At 42.4% G+C, this 23,334-nt stretch overlaps 1 protein-coding gene across 7 annotated transcripts in view; it reads left to right on the top strand.

Moving 5' to 3' along the window:
- The window catches only part of PRKCQ (protein kinase C theta), a 144,408-nt gene that overhangs the window by 66,477 nt on the left and 54,597 nt on the right, over positions 1-23,334 (top strand). For 4 of the 7 annotated variants that reach the window (NM_001261312.1, XM_077945465.1, XM_077945467.1 and 1 more), the window contains 5 exon segments: positions 2,545-2,605; positions 11,361-11,523; positions 12,678-12,709; positions 12,808-12,893; positions 18,376-18,505. In NM_001261312.1, the coding sequence (NP_001248241.1) occupies positions 2,545-2,605; positions 11,361-11,523; positions 12,678-12,709; positions 12,808-12,893; positions 18,376-18,505 (472 nt within the window). 7 annotated transcript variants of the gene reach the window in all.

The raw sequence follows: 23,334 nt of genomic DNA, 5'->3' as shown, positions 1-23,334 counted from the left end.
AGAATCCTGACTTTCTGCTTCTTACTTTCTATAACTGATTTTAAGAAATCCACTCAAAAGATTTTCAAGTCACAGGTTTCAAATGGGAATGACATAAACCTAAAAACTAGGGTTTTGTGTCAGTTTTGTATTTTTGACCTAAAAAAAAATTAATGCTTTTTAAGAAAGTATAAAAATCTTTGCTTGCATCGCTAAAGTAATCTTTAGAGACAAATATATGCCAAGATTTTTAAAAAGGTGCTCATGCCCATGCTTAGCTATGTCCAGGTAATTCAGTTGGGCAGTATCTACTCAGCACTTGTGTGTTGGCTTGGGAAAAGGGTTCCTGGGGCTGGGCGCGGTGGCTCATGCCTGTAATCCCAGCACTTTGGGAGGCCAAGGTGGGCAGTTCACCTGAAGTCAGGAGTTCAAGACTAGCCTGGCCAACATGGCGATACCTTGTCTCTACTAAAAATACAAAAATTAGCCGGGCATGGTGGTAGGTGCCTGTAATCCCAGCTACTTGGGAGGCTGAGGCAGGAGAATCACTGGAACCCAGGAGGCGGAAGTTGCAGTGAACCTAATTGTTTTATTAGGTAGAAGCAGGAATGGGGGAAACTGAGGAAGACCATTTTATTGGGTCTACCTAACTTTTTTTTAAAAGAATCGTCAATTCCCCAATTTTAAAAATACAGTTCTATTCATGTTTCCTTCTCAATTAATGAAAGGATAAGTCGGGGGGCGGGATCTTTTCGTTAAGTAGTCTTCACTGATATGCAGGTTGCCGTTCTGTTTATATCTCTTCAAGTTGCATATGATTTCTTGCCTAGGATTTTGCTTATTTCATCCTTAACAGACTTTTCCTTGCATTCTAGGATTATTTAGACATAAGCACATGGTGGCATTCAGATGCTCATTTCACCAACTAGCACACTTTTTGCACTTTTAAGCTTTGGTGGACTTTTTGTTTTGTTTTGTTTTGTTTATTTTTTTGCCAAGGTTATTTCTTAATTTACTTTTATTTTAAGGGCCAACAGGTTGTTTGGGACTTACATTTTCCCTTGCTTCTTTTGGAATCTACGTTTCTAACACTCATTTCTCTAAAGAAAATGATATTCTCACATTTGCCTTTCATGTCTCTCAATGCCATATTGAGAGACACTTTTTGTTTCCCCAAGGTTGTGACTGTTTTCATGGCTATCCCCTATTTGCTCCCCAAAGTGTACTGGAATATGGCTTTCTATGGGTGCTGTTTTTCCAGGAGCTAATTGCTTTAATTTCTCCATCACTACTAAGTACGGAATATTGCCAACTTTGTGGTCACCTGGTGCCAATTTTCACTATTCCATTTGGAAACGGGCCCCTTGCCATAGCTCTTCCATCTCCATTTTTGCCTCCATCTTTACTCCTTATTCCACAAGCCAGAGAACAATGGTGCATACCTGCCATGTCAAAAGTACTTTTTTTCTATGAATCTATTGAAACTCATATGAAAATGTATAGTTGTCGCAGCAATGCAAGCTTATTTTATCACAAAATTCTCACAGCAGTAATGCTGTGACATAGGCATTGCTATTATGTCCGTTTTTCAGCAATTTCCCAAGACGGTGACTGGCACAAGGTCGCATAACCAGAAAATTATTTAGCCACGATTCAAATTCAATCCTGAGTTCCACAGGACATTACTTGCTATTTCTTAGTTACTCTGGCTCACCTGGCTAACCCACGGACATAATGACCAATAATGACCTTCAAGTCATGTTCTTTCTTATTCTTTTTGGTCTGTTGATGGCATAATGGGATGGTTTAATAGATTAACATCAGTGCTCAGGTTGTCTTGGACTTGGATTTGTCCTTTCTTCTGCTTATGTCACTTCATGGGAGATCCTACATCATCCCTTAAAATGACACTTTGTTCTGCCCTCTTATACATAATAATAGAGTACTGAAGTATATATTTATATACACTTATAAATTCCTTCCCAGACCAGTGTAATTAGAATTTTCTTTAGTGGAGGATCCAAGACTTACCTAAAAATACAATCTCTCTTTGTGAAAGAGAAAAACCACCCCCACTGAATGCCCTGATTAACTTAGGCATGCATCCCAGGTAGAAAGGAAGACAGGGGCCTGGGAGCAGCCTCAAAGAGGCAGGATTTATCTTTCCCTTCAAAAGAAGAGCTTTTTCCCCAAGGAAGCCAGTCCCAGTGCCTGCGATTCTTTTGTCATGATGAAGATCTGGGTCTTCCCTGTGGCAGTTCTTCAGATAAGCAGCATCACCACACCAGAAAACCGAATAGAATCTGTTTTAGGATTTTATTTCTTCCTCATGTAAGTTTTTAGATCCAAATAAAATTAATGAATTGCTGAGATGTTTTAAGAAAAGAAAGGCGACTGTCACAGTTGCTACAGTCGTCTGATGACAATGAGTGTGCGTACAGTGGAGAGTAACAATGATTGTATTCTGTGTTGGAAATCTCTTGCCATCGTCAGTAGCCAGTGATGTCATTGAGCTCAGGGCTTGTTTCGCATTCTGACTGATGTTTCTCTCCTTCTCCCAACCAGTTAGAGCTGAAACCTCAAGGCCGAATGCTAATGAATGCAAGATACTTTCTGGAAATGAGTGGCAAGTGACATTTCTTCTTCCTGTTTGGGGGTGAGGAGGGCATGGCCTTCTCCTCAAATGCAGCTTATTTTACCTTTGCAATTATTGTAGAAAAGAATAAAGAGGCACAAAATTGTTTTAAAATTCTCAGAGACGCTCAGGCATGACTTTAAAAGACACTATCTGGGCCAGAAAAATGTAGAAATATAAAACATTTACAGCCCTTGTTTTTAAGTGATGTGAATCCATATGCCCAATGCTCTTAGACTCCGTCTTTATTTTAGTTTAGGAATTCAGTCTAAGTACAAAAGACTGTTGATGTGTGGTTATGTGTGTACACACTGTCTATGTTTAAATGATGTGTTCTAACAACCTGCCATATTATCAGTAGAATACAAATTAAGAAGTAGATAAATATGTTCCATAAAATTAGTAACAAAATGCTAATACTTGAAGTAAGTCACCTCAAGTCCTTTTAGGAACAAGAAAAGGTGAGAAAACATAGCTAAAGGGTTTTGGTTCCACGTTACATGTGGACTTTGGCCACAGAAGTTAAATTTCCCGGTACAATGTGCTGAGACAGGCTGTCAGGGCTGAGTATGTGAATCAAATCCCCCTACTTATAAAATCCTAAGCCACAGCATGGACATGTAAATTTACTGATGGTAAACTCACTTCATTTTTTCCTAAATTAGTTTTACTACCAAGAAGAAGCGAGTTTGACCTCATGCATTTATGGTGCTTTCTGAGTTTTGGCTTACCATATATAATTCCTCCGGGTCTAAATTCAAACAAATACATCAGAGAAATACAATATTATGAAATAATCACAGAAAACATTATTATGAAATAATCATAGAAAACTCACCAGATATTCGATGATATTGAGGCTTGGGTGATTCATCTTTTAGGTGTGATAATAATATTGTGGTTATGTTTTTTAAAAGGCATGCTAACCTTTTACAGATATATGCTGAAATATTTTAGATTAAAAAAAATGATACCATGGCTTTGCTTCAAAATAATCCAGGGGCATGGGGTGTAGGATGGACAGGGTATACTGAAAGACAGTGGCCATTAATTAATAATTGCTGAAACTGAATGACTGATACATGGAAATTGATTATAGTATTTGCTCAACTTTTATGTATATTTGAAATTTTCCAGAATAAAAATTTTTTAAGAGAAAGAAAGCATTACTGAGAAGGGAAAAATGTACCGGAAATTTTATTTCTTTTTCCTCTTGGAAGGTGTAGATATATAGTACACATAGTACAACTTTTGAATTGGCTGAGGTAGAGTGATTGCAGGATATCTGAATAACCAGATTTGCATAAAAGGTGAAAGTGCTGACCTAAATAATAGTATCAATGATGTTTAATTCCTTGAATAAGAGAAATACATTCCTCCCATTAGTTTAAAGCATGACCCAATGTAAATTGAAAAAGGGTCCTGTCTGGGCATGGCGGCTCATACCTGTAATCCCAGTACTTTGGGAGGATGAGGCAGGCAGATCACCTGAGCTCAGGAGTTCCAGACTAGCCTGGGCAACATGGCAAAACCCATTCTCTACCCAAAATACACAAATTAGCCAGAGCTGGTGGTGCATGCCTGTAGTCCCAGCTACTTGTGAGGCTGAGGTGGGAGGATGGTCTGGGCCCATGTTGTCGAAGTTGCAGCGAGCAGTGATTTTGCTACTGCACTGCAGCCTGGATGAGAGAGAGAGCGAGAGAGAGAAAGAAAGAGAAAGGGAGAGAGAGAGGAAGGAAGGAAGGGAGGGAGGGAGAAAGGGAGGGAGGGAGGGAGGGAGGGAGAGAGAGAGAGAGAGAAAGAGAGAGAGAAAGAAAGAAAGAAAGAAAAAGAAAGAAAGAAAGAAAGAAAGAAAGAAAGAAAGAAAGAAAGAAAGAAAGAAAGAAAGAAAGAAAGAGAAAGAAAGAAAGAGAGAGAGAGAGACAAGGGGGAGGGAGGGAAGAAAGGAGAAAAAGTGTCCTTTGAAAGAAAGAAGGGAGGGGAGGAGAGGGGAAGGGAGGGGAGGGGAGGGGAAGGGAGGGGAGGGGAGGGGAGGGGAGGGGAGGGAAGGGAAGGGAAGGGAAGGGAAGGGAAGGGAAGGGAAGGGAAAAAGGGCCCTTCATCAGAATGCAAGTATTTTTGGTAATTGATTTTAAGATCCCTGCTTTGAAAAACAATTCCATGGACAGTCCTCCTATTCCTGTGGAACTTAAATACTTTATTAGAATGAGAGAGCAAATTCAGTTGGGCAAAAACAATGATATTCCACAAACAATAATGACAAAAGCCTAGGAAATGTTTTAAGAATAAAGCTTTGTAATATTTAAAACTTTTTATATCTAGATCCAAATTGACACTCGGTCTCTAAATTTTTATATGTCAAAAAAATCTAATTTTAAAAACCAAAGTTATGGAATAACCTAACTAGAAAATTCCTGGTTAATGACAAGGAAGAGAGTAGAGGATGCCACTTCCTTTTAAGAATGCTCATTGTTAGTATAATAAATCATCTTCTGAAGGATTCAGGAAAGCAAAACGTGTTCTTCTACTCAGGGAACATGAACCCAGATTGAAGAGGTGGTACAGATCAGACAATTAGATAAAATTATAACCTAAACCACACAAATACTGATTAACCAAGAGATCAGTGTATGTTGCCTTCATTTCAGTAAGTTCCACAGTGTGGGCATTAAAGGGTAGGAAGAGTTGAGTTTTCTGAAGAAGAGGGATGGCCTTACAAGGAGGAAAAAGTAAAGGCTTGAGCAGGAATATGCCATGGGTGAGGGCTGCGGGGAGAACAGCCTAGGTAGACTCTCAGGCTCCTGCTGAAACCAGAATGAAGAGTCAGAGACAGATATTGGAGGGCAAGACGAGTGCATAGTCTTGGGTTGTGCTTTGAACTAATGGGAAGAATATACTTTCTTTTACTTAAGGAATTACACAGTATTGGTCTACAAAATTTCACTTATGTTATGGAGAAGTGATAAAAATCTGTTCTAGGAGTGTGGCTACAGGAATAAAATAAAAGGAATAGTCTAAAAGACAATACTGTTGCAGAAAGATTTCATTGTAGAGTAGATGAAATATCTACAGAATGCCTGTTAAGGGTACATAGTTGAGATGCTTTATAATTCTTTAAAAATTAGGCTGGTAGCAATGGCTAATGCCTATAATTCCAGCACTTTAGGAGGCCAAGGTGGGAGGATCACTTGCGCCCAGGAGTTTGAGACCAGCCTGGGCAGTGTAGAGTGACCCCATCTTTACAAGAAAATTTAAAAATTACCTGGGTATGGTGGCACATGCCTGTAGTCTCACCTACTTGGGAGGCTGAGGCAGGAGGATCGCTTGAGCCCATGACATCAAAGATACAGTGAGCCAAGATAGTGCCACTGCTCTCCAGCCTGGGCAACAGAACAAGACTCTGTCTCCAAATAATAATAATAATAATAATTACTCCTTAAAAATGTAAGTTGAATGAAGGGGGAAAGTGTTGAGAATATCTCTTAAAATAGCTAGACTGGGAAAATGGTAGGAGTGGCAGAAGTGGGAGATATGGAAAGAAGAGGAAAATGAGTGGGGGATAAGGAATTCAAATTTGAATAACACTTGAGATAATACCATGTCTCTAGTGTTCCTCTTCCATGGAAGCCTCAAGTCCTCTAACTCACCGGGAAGTAAATGGCTCCGCTCTCCATAGCAGACTACTTTGTTCTTTCTCTTTGAAATCCCCTCATGTTGAGTTTTTGAGCAGGAATCATTTTTTCTCTGCTTCCTCTGTTCTCCTGTTATTACTTTCTTGTAACTTCAGAATTCCCCATGGTCGTCTCATGCCCCCCGCCCTTCTATTTCACACCTTCCTATGTTTCTCTATTCATTCAGTAACCAACCTTCAACCCATATATCATCACTCAGAATTCTCCACCTCCAGGGACTCACACTCAGAACTTGTTTTTCCAGAGCTCATCCTCCTCCCCTGTCAATTCTGCCCTTCTTCTCAGCCAATAAGTACTAGCCTTTAGTTCAGTTTCCCTTTTACCCCATTTATTAGCCCACTTCTGGCATTAACTCGCTACCTAGCCTGGCTCCCATGATAAGCCTTTGTCAGCACTCTGCTCTCGTTAGTTCCCTCTTTGCCATGGATATTCTGATCTCCAAACCTTGCATTCTCCCCTCTCATTCTCCCCGGCTTTGCTAGAAAAAGTCGTACAGCTAAGTGTGTTACAAACAGATGGTATTAGATGACGTCCCTATGGTTCAGACTCTATGTTTGGCTTCTTAGCAGACCTCTCCAACTAAATTTCCTGTACTTACACATTTTAAGGGGCCAAATTAAACTAAGTATCCAAAATTACACTTACCACATTCACGAGCAACCTATTTCTTTTATAACTTACTATCGTACTTAATTATATAATAACTCATTCTACAAAACCTGGACATAATTTTTATAGCCTCCTTTTCCTCCAACTTCCATATGAGTGCATCAGTCAATCATTTATGTTCATGTTGTCTAGTCAATATTTTGTCCATTTCATTATCTAATTACTTCCTGACTACCTCCTGCCATATCCCATCCATTCTCCTATGGTGGTCCTAGAAGTAACAATGCTAAGCTCCAATCTGACCACATAATGCCTCTGCCCCTGCTGCAGCGTTCCAGCATCTGCAAATTGTCTGCAGGAAAGTGTCCAAACTGATCTAACACGTACACATCTTCTGGAAGTGACTGCTGATCATTTCTGCTTCACCCTCTGCACTCTGGCAATGCCCAGCTAGTTCTGGACCCCCACCCGCACCCTGAGGAACCTTAGCTCTGTAGTTTTGCTCATTCCCTTCCACCCAGAGAGAGCAACTTTGGCTTTTCCCCACCATACCTTCTCCCACACATTAGTAGGAGTTATCTGTCCTTCAGAATTCAGCACAGAAGCATCTCTGCCAGGATCTTTCTTGTCCAACTTCTCTCTTTCTCTCCTTCACCTACCTCCACCTGCCTAAGCTGGTATAGTTTCCTCATTTTCATGGTCCCATAGCATCCTGTGAATACCTCTGTACTGACATATTGATTGTCTTTCCTTTTGGACTCTTAACTCCTTGCAGGACAGCCACCGTCAAAACACATCTCATTAATTCCTTTAACTTTGGCGCCAGGTTTCAGGTGAGGCATGCAGGAAACACACAATGAATGCATGTTGAACTGTTCAGCTAGACTTACCTTGGCACTTAGAAATCTCCTTCGTTTCCTTTTGATTCCCACACAATGGCTCTTCCTACCATTCCCATCCTCCTTGGTTTCTGGGGGTGCCTCAGTCTCCTCTGATTCTGGGAGGTTGACCTTGCCTCCAACATGATTGGTAGAGACCCTATCTTCTTTTTTATATTTTTAAATTTATTTTATATACTTTTTTTTTTCCTTAAGACGGAGTTTTATTCTTGTCACCCAGGCTGGAGTGCAATGGCACTACGTTGGCTCACCGCAACCTCCGCCTCCCGAGTTCAAGTGATTCTCCTGCCTCAGCCTCCTGAGTATCTGGGACTACAAGGATGTGCCACCATGCCCAGCTAATTTTGTATTTTTTAGTAGAGACGGGGTTTCACCATGTTGGTCAGGCTGGTCTCGAATTCCCAACCTCAGGTGATCTGCCTGCCTCGGCCTCCCAAAGTGCTGGGATTAGAGGTGTGAGCCACCATGCCCGGCAGACACCCTGTCTTCTGTCTGTCTCTGCACTTTAAGATGCAGCTGCTTCCTTCCACCTTCTCCTCCTGCTCCTCTGCCTCAGAGACAGCTGCTCCCTTTCTTGGTTGCACACCTCTCATCCCAGCAGTCCTGCTCTATCAATACAGTTTACCTCTGACATCCTCGACTCTGCCTTCTCTCTGCAGTTTCTTCCTCATTCCCAAGACATACTGTATTATCCATCTTCCCCAATCTTGAACACCATCTCTTCTTTTTTTTTTCACCTTTTTACCTCCATGAGTTTTTTTTTTTTTTTTTTTTTGCTTTCCCTAACACACTCCTTTAAAAAGTAGTTTATATTTATCAGTTTCTGTTTCTTCCCTTCTACTTCTATTCTTAGACCCTAAGACTCTGGCTTATAATTCAACCAATCTCCTGAAATGGCTTTCTCCAGGATTATGAGTTCTCACCTGCTTCTTAGCCTTCAATTTCCTTGATATCTCTCTGTCATACAATGCTGAAAATTTCATTTCTTTTCAACTTGACTGATGCGATGTTGTCCAAGTTTTCCTCTTAATTTTGCAGCTGCCTCTTCTTGGTCTCTTTTGCCATTTCTTTTCCTACCTCCTAAAAAATATGGGTACCCATATCCCTGAGCCTATTCCACACCATCATATATTGCCTCTTAAGGTTGGGTGTTCTGTGCCTGTGCCACATCTCCCTGACTTGACTGTTAGCTATGCAAAGGTGAGGAATAATACATTTCTTCAGCACATCCAGCAAAGCAGTTTACTCACAGCTGCTCAGGAAACTTGTGATTTCATTGACTACAAACAAATGATAGGTTAGACCACATAAATAGATTAGAATCCATTAGTATAAAAGAAAAAAAATTGCAAAAACCAATGAGCTCATTCAAACCAGTAAATAGAGAAATAGTCAATACCAAAAGAATTAAAGAATTCTGTTTTTACATTTACTCTTTTATAATGATTGAAAAAGAGGATAAAGGAAATCACAGAAAATAAGAGTATAAATTCATTTCTAGAAATTCCTAATATTTAAACAAATTATAGTCTAATGTACAAATTATATATATGAACTATATATGTTTATAGTTTATAAAAACATATGTTTATGTACATGTAGACATATGTAAACATATGTAATCAATATACATATAAAATACATATATGTTATAAAACGTGTTTACATGTAGACATGTATGTATATAAACATATATGTATAGACATGTATAAAATACATTTACTATACATTTAAACATATATATGATTTTTACAGTAAAAAACTATATAGGGTCCCTAGAATAATTCACTTTCATTCCCTGCATTTAAAAGTATATTTGTCCTTTTTATTTTATTTTAATGCATCTGGACCAAAATAGAAACAAGTCACATGTTATAAACAAATGACCTACTCTACTAGTCACAAGTTGTAAATAGATTTGGACATTTATACCAGAACTTGTGGAAGAAGGTCATGAACTCAGTGACCCTTAATTTAACCCCTCATTTACCAAGCTGAATTTATTATTTCCAGCCTAGTTCCAGGTAAAAGGACCTAAATTACCTACTCTTAAAGTATCAGGCAAAGTATTATGTCCCATCTGTGGAACTGTTAAGAGGGTTACTGGAAATGCTTTTTGTCTGGGAGTTGGGGTTGCCATAAAACAGATCTGTGGGCACTACAGAAAAGGCTTGAGTCCAAAAGGATGTCCTGGGATGTGGCTGGATTCCTGGAGGAGGTTTCTACCCACACAGCTCCTCCTTCGTCTACCTACAGTGTTTCTAGTCTAACCACTGTTAGGGATTGGACATTAAGGTACCTTGGAAGATCATTTACTTCAAACGCATTGTCAGGCTACTGCCAACTGCTTAGCCAGAATCAGAGAAATTTAGCTTGAATATTATTAACTCATTGTGAAATATGATGAACCTGCTATTTAAACGAAACCTCAATGTTTTGTATTTGTAACAAAATAGAAGAAGTAATCCAAGAGTCTTCAAGCTATTGTAAAATTATGACTCTAGGATTTAAATTCATTATCCTTATTTATTTATTCATATATTTATTTGTGTATTATTTTTATTATAGCAATCGTTATTTTTATTTCTTTACTGTTCCCTGTGTTATTCTCCCTCACCTACTGAAGTATCCATTGTGCTGTTTAACCATGACTGTCTTACAATTTGGTGTTTCATGAGGACCTGGGCTTCAGCAAGGGCATCATGAGCATTCTCATAATTTGACTATCTTAGTTTTTCAACCCTTTGGAAAGATATCATCCAGGTATAGGGCACTGTAAACAGTGACTATCCAAAGCACTTTCACCAATATTCATGAGCCCAGGGTGAAATGAATAGATTGAATCTGATGGCTTGATGCTGATGACTAGGTAATGCACAGGATTACCTAGACACTAAAAAAATGCAGTGAGATATTAATTTTCTGGCCTTTTTCACATGGTAAATATGGTTGGTAGCTGGTGTATCTGATCACTGTGGACATCAGGAACCAGGACACAATGTCCCAAAGTTCTTTCCCCTCACACAACATCCTGGTCAGCTCCTCCCAGTCTACTCCAGCATGTCTCCAACAACTGACTGTAAAGCTTCCTGGCACCTCTGAAATACTGTTCCCAAGATGCTGTCAGTAACCATGTGATTCTCTAGAATTACCGACAGGAAAGCCTTTGCCACTTCCTGCCTTTTCTGGTTGAGTCATCATTGACAGTGACAAAGAGAGGTTAATAGATACCTTCAAAGTTCTAATCTCTGGCTTTGAAACTTGAAGAGGATAGCTCAGCCCAGTCAAAGAGGAGCGAAGGATTGAGCCAGTAATCCAACATTGTTTTCACCCTCTAATAATATGCCCTGTGATGAATCTATGTTGTAGAATTAAGGAAAGATGCTTAGTGTGGTACCCACCATAGTGAGTACCTGGAATGTTTCAGCAAGTTCTCAGTGCTGGTTCTCCTCTAGCCCTTGCCCATCTCCCTCCCCTCCTGACCCAGATGGAATAGGAGTTGTCCTGTTGCAGACCTTCACTTTCTCCCCCTTTCTCTTCCTGTAGACACAAAGGACATGAGTGAATTTGAGACGGAAGGCTTCTTTGCTTTGCATCAGCGCCGGGGTGCCATCAAGCAGGCAAAAGTCCACCACGTCAAGTGCCACGAGTTCACCGCCACCTTCTTCCCACAGCCCACGTTTTGCTCTGTCTGCCACGAGTTTGTCTGGTACGGTCACTTGGCATCTCCCTCCAAGTTTTGTTGCATCTTCTTAATCCTGTAGGCTGGCATGCTCCACCATGGGGTTATACTGGAGTAAGTGCTACCTCAGCGTTGTCAGGGACCTCGCCGGAACTGAGAAGGTTCAAATGGTGTGATCCAATAGAAGAGGTGCATGAGGAAGCCAGGTCTAGTCAGGAAAAATGCCCATGGGATTTTAGTTTCTGCCTCAATCGGGAGCTACTGGGGGTAAGTGGGAAGGAACAGAAGTGAAAGGTATGTTTATTACAAGCAGTTTTCCAGTTTTATAGTCAAAACTTCCCCCACCTAATGGCCCAACCATGCTGGTGCTACGTTTTGCAACAGGCAGCACTTTGCCATTGTAGCTAATGGTTTAAATGTTTATGAGGCTCTTGGGTATCTTAACAGCCATCAAACAGATCAGTTTAAGCCTCAGTAACCACACAGCAAAGGCTATGACAGAGTAGAGACTTGAAATGACTCCTGTTTCTGGCTCTCAGCATCCTAGCCTATTAAGGGATACTCTTCCCTTTAGGCTACTGCAGAAACTGTTAAAGCACAGCTCCCGTGTAACCAGGGTATCCACATGCCAGATTGACTTGGAGGGTTTTCATCAACCTGCTTTCGTCTAATCACCTGAACCTTCTTTCTCTCTAATCATGGATGTCACTCAGGAATCGGCCCTACATGTGAGACTTTGTTGGTTGCATGAGACTTTGTCAGATGCTCAGAAAGAGGAAATAAAATGTTACAGATGTCTTTGTTCATCTGGAGTGAGCTCACCGAGGCCATGAATTTTTAAATCTAGCACAGGGAAATGTGCTACAAAGAGTCCGTGATGCAAGAGTCCGTGATGCATGCGTTTTCATTCATGCGTTTTAATCTCTATACGTTTGTTTGGAAAATACAACAATAAAAAAGAAATCAGCCGCTTCTCCTTTATTTATTTATCAAACTTTTTAAAAAGCAGCTTAAAATGAAAAACACTCTGTTAATACTCTCGGCAAATGATACAAGAGGGCTACTGATCAGAAACTGCTCTGTGATCTTAGGGGGTTATGAGATCTCATTCACCTCTTAAATGCTGTTGGTGCTGATGTTGATACCAACGTTGAAATAAATCAGTGTGTGCTTTATTACAGGGGCCTGAACAAACAGGGCTACCAGTGCCGACGTAAGTAAGAGGGTTTCGGTTGTAGTACCATCATTCTTTTTATTTAGTTATTCCTTAGGCTATGAAGATCATAAGCTGCATTTTTTTTTCCTTTTCAGAATGCAATGCAGCAATTCACAAGAAGTGTATTGATAAAGTTATAGCAAAGTGCACAGGATCAGCTATCAATAGCCGAGAAACCATGGTACGTATTTACATTCCTCTTTGACGTGCAGTGATTTTTATCAAAACGTTAAATGTTACAGCCCACGAATGCTTCTGAATAATGCCAGAACTTGAATCCTTCCATTTATCAGTGAACATCCATCTCCCTAAAACTCTTTCCTCTTCAATAATGATTATTATCGAGTTACCCAAACCAGAGGGTGAATTCGAAATTAGCCAGGCATGGTGGCATAAGCCTGTAATCCCAGCTACTCAGAAGGCTAGGGCAGGAGAATCTCTTGAACTCAGGAGGCGGAGGTTGCAGCGAACCAAGACCATGCCACTGCACTCCAGCCTGAGCAACAGAGTGAGACTCCATCTCAAAAAAAAAAAAAAAAAAAAGAGAAACAAAAGGAAATCTGCACTTGTACCTCCTATATATACACAAATTATATACAGGAAGAATTTTCATGACTCTACTTTTCCAGAAAAATGGCACAGAAAGTGGCCAGAAAGCCTAGTTTAGATTAATTATATGAGAACAATCCTTGTGGCACCCCCAGCTGGAAATGACAGTAAAAGAGTAAATAAAGGCAAATGATGATAAGATACTGCAACATGGCATTTACAAGGTCAGAGATAATAACAAAGGCGTAATGTTATGTTGAGAAGCAAATATTTCTTTTAGAATAAACTTTGAGGTATAATCTGAAGACAAATTATATTTTACCTAATGGAGGAGGGAAACTGGGCTAGCATGTGGGCAGCCTATCATTATGAATTTTAAATTGTTTTAAATTTGTATATATTTAGGAGGTACAAGTGCAGATTTCTTTTTTTTTTTCAATTTTTTTTTTTTTTGAGATGTAATCTTACTCTGTCACTCAGGCTGGAGTGCAGTGGCATGATCTTGGCTCACTGCAACCTCCGCCTTTCAGGATCAAGAGATTCTCCTGCCTCAGCCTCCCAAGTAGCTGGGATTATAGGCGTACACCACCATGCCTGGCTAATTTTTGTATTTTTAGTAGAGATGGGGTTTCACAATGTTGGCCAAGCTGGTCTCGAACTCCTGACCTCAAGTGATTCACCTGTCTCGGCCTCCAAAAGTTCTGGGATTACAGGCATGAGCCACCACACCTGGCCTACAAGTGCAGATTTCTTCTATGCATATGTTACCTAGTGGGGAAATCTGGGCTTCTAGCGAACCCACCATCCGAAGAGTGAATACTACACCCAATAGGTAATTTTCAACCCTCCCTCCCTCCCATCCTGCCACCTATAGTCTCCAATGTCTATTACTCCACTCTGTAAGTCATGATGAAATCTTTCGACTTCCTTCTCCCACCCTTTCCTTCTTCATTCCACAAATCCTCACTGGGTATCCGATTCTCGGAAGATACTGTTTTGTGCATAACACAAAACAGACGTGGTCCTGCAAAGTTGGAGAAAGAGATAATAAACAAACAGCTATGTATGGCTTCGATTTGTATGAAGTGCTACAAAGAGAGTAAACAAGGTGCAAGGATGGAGAGTAAGCAGGTGGCCTGCTGAGACTCCGTGGTCAGGGAATCTCCCCAGCGGAGGGAACGTTGAAACTGAGAGCTGAAAAGTGACAGAGCTGGTTACGTGAAGAGCAGGAGGAAGGAAGCTCCTTACAGGCTGGAAGACCCTGCTGAGGGAGAGTCCAGTGTGTTCCAGGAACCGAAGTGTAGTGAGAGCTGCAAGGGCTGAGACTGGAAGCCCACACTGGGGAATGTACAAAGGCCTGGGTCATGCTGGGTTTCTTTGGAGTCTGGAAAAGTGATTGCATTTTGTGCAACTTGTAGTAGAAAGCCCACTTTGGGATGCTGTAGTGGAAATAGTGCGTTGAGATATGAAAGTAAAACCAGAGACGACAGAAGGAATCCCCCAGGCGGGGAAATTGGTGGTTTATACCAGTGAGATGTCAGCAGAGATGGAGCAAAGGGGGCAGGTTCTCTGGTGATTTTGATGCTATAAATGACTGGATTTGCCAAAAGATTAGATGAAAGAGGTGGATATAAGGATGATGCCCCAGGTTCTGGCTTCTGCCCGAGGCTGAGCAGTGTGGTAGATAAGAGAGCCACGACGGATTGAAGAAGACTGGAAGGAGAGATGAATTTTTCCACTTTGGACAGGTGAGTCTGAGATGTGGACATCCAAGTGGAAGCATCAAATAGACAATTTCACATGAGCTTGGAATTCCTCTGGGACAAGGGCCCAACCCTATAAATCTGACAGTGACCATCATATAGGTAGATTTTAAAGTTGCTGCAGAGATCACCTAGGGAGGAAATACAGAAGGTTCAGGACTGACGACAAAGGAATCTAAAATGAGATGTTAGGTAGAAGATAAAGGATAGAGATAGACATTGAGAACCTGGGCTCAGAGCGCACTCCTCCTACACCTAGAGTGTATGAGTTACAGAAACCAGGAGGAGAAGAGGTAGGTTGTGTACTGTGCAGTTGAGGTGTTGAGGAAATTGAGGCCCACATGCAGATCTTCACAGGCTTGAATCAGAGAAATGTCAGGGGCATATTGGAGGCGTTAGTCTGATTGGCTTGCGTGAAGGGTGACTTGATGACATGAAAACAACCTGTGAGTTAATATTATGAAGAAGGTGGACAGTGAAGGAGATGATGGACAGAGAACAGTGGCTGGGAAATGAGACTCCAAGGATGGAAAGTGCTCCCCTGGCCAGGGAGAGATGGATAAAGCTGGAGAGACAGATAAACAAGACAGTCAAGTCTGTTGGCAAGAAGCGAAGAGTTCCCGAGCTCTGGTGGAGACGGGTCCCTGGCGCTTCCACGGTTTAACTGGAAGGGGAGTAGGGCAAGACAGTTGCTGATGGGGATAGGTGTGGAGCTTTGGTGGTGGACACACAAGGGCACTCCCCTTAGACTGCCTGTGTCCCCTGTGGAGTCTGCCAGCTGGAGGAAGGAAAAGAGAAAGCAACAAGTGCCTTCGAGGAAAAAGGAAGATCTGTGAGATAATTATCTTAGAGAAAGCGAGGTGACTTGTGAAAAGCCAGACTGTGGAGCAGAGCTGAAAGTCTATTTGAACTTGATGGAGTCAGCCTTCTCAGGAGTGTAATTTTCTCCAACAAAGGGGCAGGTGCAGAGAAGGCAAATTGGCTGGATTTTTCCAGAGCAGAATTTCTTCTAACATTTAGAACCAGAAGGGGATAAACTCGTGCGAACCGGTGATTCTGCTAAGACTCCAAGAGGTTAGAGTAGTTCGTTCACGTTTGATCACCTGTAAGTGGCAGAGCTGGTACTAAAATTAAGATCACAATCAGACCATGTTTTTGCTTGTTTAAATCACATTTTCACCTCCCAGACTTCTTCCTTTACTTGATGCCTTCAGCTTTTCTAGAAAAAAAACACAAATGTCTGAATCACTGTTAACCTCAATGGCTAACAAAGTCCCTGGCACAAAGTCTTGAGAAACTGTCAGCTACATAAATAAATGTCTGTGATATTATCTTCTCCGGGGATATTCTGAGTTCTTGTTCACTCAAAGGGACATCATCTTTGGGATTCTTTTGTTCCTCTACCCCTGGAGCAGTATTGTCCAATAGAAATAAATAGAATAAGGGCTACGTGTGCAATTTTATATTTTCAAGTAGCCCACATTAAATAAAGGAAAAAGCAATAGGTGAAATTAATTTTAATAAGATATTTTGTTTCATCCAATCTGTTCAGATATTATCATTTCAACATATAATGGACATTTGAAAATTCAGATACCTTAAGTAATTTTTTTATACAAAAGACTTCCAACTCCAGGGTGTGTTACTTCACATGTCCAGCACATCTCAATTCTAACTCACCACCTTTCAACTGTTTGCCAGCCCCATGTGGCTCATTGGTTTTCATACTGGAAAGTGTGTGCATAGAGTCTTCATCAGCCATGGGGTCTGGAGCCATTTGGGCCTGTGTTCAGGATTCGATATGGTCCCCTTCCAGCCCGGACCTTGACCTATTAATTGTTCATATTTAAACTGTGGAATATAAGTGAGTCCTGAAAATTATTTTTTTCTTGGTTGAAAATGGCTATAGTAAGTACTGAGCAATTTTTAATCAATTCTAAACAGTCATTCTAAAGAACCAACGCTGACCAGTACCCCTGGCGGGAAGGTTAGATCTACTGCTGTGCTGTGCACCTTTCCAAAGGAGCTGTGGAGTTAGAAACTTCTGCAGCGATGATAAGCCTTTATAAAATAAAGCATTTTATCCTACACAAGAATATTGACATTCTTACCAGGAATCCAACTAACCCAAGTGTTTTGTTGTTATTCATGCAATAAGTTTGATTTGAACTCTGGAAAACTATTTTTTTTTTTAAATTCTAGGCCAGGTGTGGTGGCTCACACCTGTAATCCCAGCACTTTTGGAGGCTGACACAGGTGGATCACGAGGTCAGGAGATGGAGACCATACTGGCTAACACAGTGAAACCCCGTCTCTACTAAAAATACAAAAAAATTAGCCGGGCATAGTGGTGGGCTCCTGTAGTCCCAGCTACTCGGGAAGCTGAGGCAGGAAAATGGTGTGAACCCAGGAGACGGAGCTTGCAGTGAGCCAAGATCGCGCCCCTGCCCTCCAGCCTGGGCGACTGACTGAGACTCCATCTCAAAAAAAAAAAAACTATATCGATCACTAGCATCCTTCTCCCACTCCCCTCTCCTCATCTTGCTAAGTCTTCACATTTATTTTGAGACAGAAAAGAGAATGGCTGGACTCTGATTCTGACTGCCAAGCTTATAGATATCCCAGCTCTAGAGCTGTGTGTCCTGGGCAAGTTTCTTACCTTCTCTGTGCTTCATCTCCTCCTCTGTCAAAGGAGAACAGTAATAGCAGCTACCTCAAATGGGGTATTTTGAGGATTACGTGAGATATCACCTGTGTAGTAGATGATGCATGTGACATATTTGTTAACCGCACCTGGCAGGAACTACCCCCTCCTCTTGCCACCTCAGTTCACGAATAATAGGTGTGAAATGCTTCTCACATGAGGCAGTAATACTGATAAACCCATAGAAATGTTTCCTTTAAAGAAGGCATTCTTTTTTACATCTTCCAAAGGTTAAAAGCACTAGTTCTGGACTGAAAGAGAAAAGAAAATATTTATACTAAAACAGGAAGGGAATCTTCATCTATTTAAATGGAAGCAGTGTTTCCTCAGCGCTTGTTTAAATAACCCTCCTGCCATCATCCTGAGCTGTTAGCCTGTCTGTGCGGATGCCTCAGATTTCAGTTGTCTACAGGGTGCTTGCTACATGCAGAAGGCAAGCATGCCCCCTCACCTACAGTTGCTGAGGGCTGCCTGCTGTCTTCAGGCATGACTCCAGCGCTTGACAAGTGACAATGATGGTTTAAAATGCACACAATGCCAGTGTTTTCATTATGACCTCTGTCAGTTATGCTAAGGTAACTGCAAGAACATCCAAAGTCGGGGCCCCAGGGACACACGTGTGATGTCACCTTCTGCCTTTCTTTCAGTTCCACAAGGAGAGATTCAAAATTGACATGCCACACAGATTTAAAGTCTACAATTACAAGAGCCCGACCTTCTGTGAGCACTGTGGGACCCTGCTGTGGGGACTGGCACGGCAAGGGCTCAAGTGTGATGGTGAGTCCAGCGGGGGGTGAGCATGGTCCCACGTGGACCCTCTAGGGGATGGAGCGAGGCTTTCTGGGGAACTGGAGGGAGGATATAGGGGGGACGACTTCCACACCCAGCCCAGACAACTCATGATCATAAGTATGGTCTTCTGGGGCAATAAGCCACTATGTTCCTTTCCTTGCACCCTGCCACACCCCCACCCCCACATCCCAGAAAAGAGCACAACAGTTCAGGTTCAAGATCAAAGCTCCTAGCTCCATCACCTTCTGTCGTACCATAGCCCTGGGGGAAATGAAGACAGTGTTTCTCCTCTCACTGCTCTTTCTACTAGTAGTTTCCTCAGTGGGTTCTGGGCTGCCTTTCCTAATCCCAACAGGTCTAGCGGTGTGGTACTCCAACCCTTCTCCTTTGCACCAGCTAGTAAGATTCTTTCTGTCATCTCATCAGAGAGAAAGCCCAGCACATTCATTTGGCTGACGCAAGGTCCTGCACAGAAATTCTGTAACATTAGCTTGAGCATCTATCCCTAAACCGTTGCTCTGAACTTCAAGTGCCCAGTAAGAGGCCGGCCCAGCTCTAACCGCCATTGCCTGTTCTCTGGTCTTTCTTCCAAGGCCGGGATCGCAGCAGAGCCTAACCGGCCATTCATTACTGTTGGAGTTTCTCAGACCTACCATCAAAAAAGGAAACAAGGCCCGGCTTTCTTGCTGTACAACTCCAAGTTGCTAAGGCGATAATGTTTAGAAGCGGAGTTGCTGTTACACTAGGATTAAGGACTAGGGAAGAAAAAAAAAAAAACAAAAACCACGAGAACTGACAAGGCACTCTGCTTTCTGGTTGAGGAGAGACAGGGGCAGGGCCCAGAGAATGGAGCCACAAAAGGAAAGCCACCTGCTGCATACAGTTTCTTATTGTTTTCTTCTTCTTTTACCTTTTTTTTTTTTTTTTTTTTTTTTGAGGCAGGGTCTTACTTTGTTGTCCAGACTGGAGTGCAATGGCTCAATCACAGCTCACTGCAGCCTTGACTTCCTGGGCTTAAGCAATCCTCCCACCTCAGCCTCTCAAGTAGCTGGGACCACAGGCATATGCTACCATGCCTTTTTTTTTTTTTTTTTTTTTTTTTTTTTTTTTTTAGAGATAGGGTCTCACTATGTTGCCCAGGCTGGTCTCAAACTCCTGGGTTCAAGCAATCTTGCCTCCTCAGCCTCCAAAAGTGCTGGAATTACAGGAGTGAGTCACCATGCCTGGTGAGCACAGACCTTTTCTTATGATGAAGTATTAAATATACAAGCCACTTTATTTTTTCTTGGCAGCTGTATTTTGATCAGTGCTACTGACTAATGTATGTCCTCTCTTTTGAGTGATGAGGTACGTGATGGAAGGAGGCACAGCATCTTCCGCATTCTCCCCTTCTTCATCCCAATCGTGTTCACGTGTCTGGTGGAACCCAGAGCGACCTCTCAGTGGAGGTCGGAGGGGTTAGGTTTTCAACTCATTACCTAAAGCAGACATCGCAGGAAGCCAACTTTAGCCTCAAGAATCCCTTCCTGACCCCAAAGGACACTGACACGCTTTTCTCTACACGCCTGTTCAAGAAGACCTGGATAGGCAGGGTATTAAGAGTTCACTAAGACTTCAGAGGCAACACCTAGTGTCCCGGCATCCTGACCGTATCCACAGAAACAGGAATAAAGATATTCTCCCCTCTTGGTTCTCCTGTGATGGTCTTAGGTCGGGTTCTATGTCCTGGGAGCCCGAGAACCCACTTACAAGAAGAGCTGGTCCCAGCAGCGCCGCAGCACAGCAGCACAGCTTAGAACTCCCTGGGGGTTCCTGGGCGTGATTGCAGGGCTCTCGTGCCTGCTTCGTTTCATTTCCTTCCTCGAATATTCTTTCCTTTCCGTTCCATTCTGTTCCCCGCCCTCTCCTACCGTCTTCATTTCAAGTGCTCCCCTCCCCCTTTTCTTTTGTCCCCTCTCCTCCCCCTCCCGTGCCCTGGTTTGTTTTCCATTCTTGCTTCTGACACCCCCCGGGTCCCTGACCCTCCGCTGTGCTCTCCCCACATGCGCTGCTCTCCCCACACGCCCGCGTCCTCCTCTCTGGACTCTTCTTGCCCTCTTCTCCGGCTCTCTTCCCTCCCTCTCTGCCTCCCTTGCATCCTGCCTCCTCACAAGCCGTCTTCTTAAGTAGGGCCTTCTTTAGCCTTTTACCCTGCCTTCTCTCTCTCCCCACGATAATTCCTATGAAAATAGTCATCCAGAGGGACTCTTTGCCCCCCGAGAAATTGAGTTACAGCCTGATAGGTTGGTAACAAAGACTTATGACCTTGTCGTGGAGATGGTGGTGGCCTTTCTTCACGGCCATGCAAGTCACAGAGAAGCCTAGATGTGGCTACAGTGTTAGGAGCAAAGTAAAACTCCATCCCCCTATGTTCAGTCCTAGCTGACAACCTCACTTGGTGTTACAGTGATGCGTAAGAAAATGGAGCTGGGGCTACCCAAGTTAAAACCTAACACCTTCTAAATAAGGTGAATGTGAGTTATGCGAGTTATGCTGACAATGTGGAATTTGCAGCACAATCAATCATTTAAAAAAAAAAATCCTTTCTATAGTAAAGATTTTAGGCCGGGCACAATAACATACCTGTAATCCCAGCACTTTGGGAAGCCAATGTGGAAGGATGGCTTGAGCCCAGGAGTTTGAGACCAGCCTAGGCAACAAAGTGAGACCCCCATCTGTACAAAAAATCAAAAAATTAGTTGGGGGTAGTGGTGCACGCCTGTGGTCTCAGCTACAGAGGCTGAGGCAGGAGGATGGCTTGAACCCAGGAGGTGGAGGCTGCAGTGAGCTATGATTGCACCACTGCACTACAGCCTGAGCAACAGAGCAAGACCCTGTCTCAACAACAACAACACAACAACAAAGATTTTAAATATGCAGAAAAGATTTTGCTTCAGCTGAATTTTTATGGCTATATCTATGCCTATAGACTAGGTCTAGTAATGGTTTAATAGTAGACTGGGCGAGGTGGCTCACACCTGTAATCTCAGCACTTTGGGAGACTGAGGTGGGCAGATCACTTGAGGTCAGGAGTTGGAGACCAGCCTGGCCAACATGGCGAAACCCTGTCTCTACTAAAAATACAAAAATTAGCAGGGCGTGGTGGTGGGCACCTGTAATCCCAGCTACTCGGGAGGCTGAGGCAGGAGAATCACTTGAACCCGGGAGGCGGAGGTTGCAGTGAGTCAAAATTGTGCCACTGCACTCCAGCCTGGGTGACAGAGTGAGACTCCATGTCAAAAAAAAAAAAAAAAAGTAATAGCTATTTACATAGAAAATTCTGGTTTATTTTATTTTATTATTGCGCTATTTGAAGAAGAGTGAACCAGTGAAAACTACAGGTGAGGGTTGCCCAAATTTCACCTAAATATTTTAGTATCTACATCTGTGCAATAAATGATGAAGATGAAAAGGAAGTTGTATTTGTTGAGCACCTACTCAATGCCAGTTATTGTGCTAAGCTTCTTTGCACACATGTGTGCAAATCAGCAGATAAGATTAAGACCGCACGATTTCACAGCACCCAGTGCCTGCTTCTATTACAACACTCTCTACTCACAGACTCTGTCAGCTGGATTTTGGAAATCTTGATATCTGATTTTTCTTTATTTTAATGGTGATGTTTCTTTTTCTCTCTCTCTTTTTTTTTTTTTTTTTGTGAGACAGAGTCTCGCTCTGTCTCCCACACTGGAGTGCAGTGGCGCGATCTCAGCTCACTGCAACCTCCACCTCCCGAGTTGAAGTGATTCTTCTGCCTCAGCCTCCTGAGTAGCTGGGATTACAGATGTGCACCACCATGCCTGGCTAATTTTTTTTATTATTATTTTTAGGAGAGATGAGGTTTCACCATGTTGGCCAGGCTGGTCTCAAACTCCTGACCTCAGGTGATCTGCCCTCCTCAGCCTCCCAAAATGCTGGGATTACAGGTGTGAGCCACTGTGTCCGGCCTTTAATGGTGGTGTTTCATAAGCAAAATTTGAATTTCTAAACCAATAATTGTCTTTACACAATCACATGCGCACACACTCTCCAGTCCAAGAGGGATCTCTTGGTCACTGGCAGTGCAAGTTAGTTTTTATGCTAGTGTTCTCAGGATTCATGAATCAGAACACTCACCCTGAATCTTAGGATCCCTGAACTAGAATCCTGTATAGATCATGAGTTCAGTGCTGGGGATCCTTAATCAGGAGCCCCCAGAGCATGCATGACTTGCCCAAGGTCACACAGTGTCCATGCTGTGCAATCTGCCACCAGCACCCCATTCTCCACCCACCTGACAGGTGCTCAAGTATTTCCCCCTCCTCTTTCTTTTTCTTTAACATCTCATGTGACTTATAAAGATGAAAGAAAACTTTGGTTCATTTTATTTGAGTTGCCTTCTATAACTAGGTCGTAGATGTGAATTTAAGTTATCAATTCATGCATGCAAGAAATATCACTTTCTTTATGACTTTGAGATCCACTTAGTTAAGATTCTCATCTGGTAATTCTTGGGGCCCTCTACCCTTCCCATAATCACACGAGGTTTTGAGGAGCCATGGGTACAGGGGCCTGGAGACTGGGGAATGTGCTCTAACACCCGGTTGCTGTTGGCATCCTCATCTAAGCCCACACTGGTGAAGCCTGTGGCTTTCTGTTTTTACACCATGTATAGTTTTGTGATTTTTTTTCAAAGCTGAGGCCCCCATGCCTGGTCCAGTCTCGCTAAGTGTGTTCTGCCGTGACCTCTCCTGGTGCTGCTAGCCTCCTAGTCCATCCCTTCCCACATACACACA

This window comes from Macaca mulatta, chromosome 9, assembly GCF_049350105.2.
Source record: "Macaca mulatta isolate MMU2019108-1 chromosome 9, T2T-MMU8v2.0, whole genome shotgun sequence".
Classification (NCBI taxonomy): domain Eukaryota; kingdom Metazoa; phylum Chordata; class Mammalia; order Primates; family Cercopithecidae; genus Macaca; species Macaca mulatta.
This window is presented reverse-complemented; position numbering and strand designations above follow the sequence as displayed.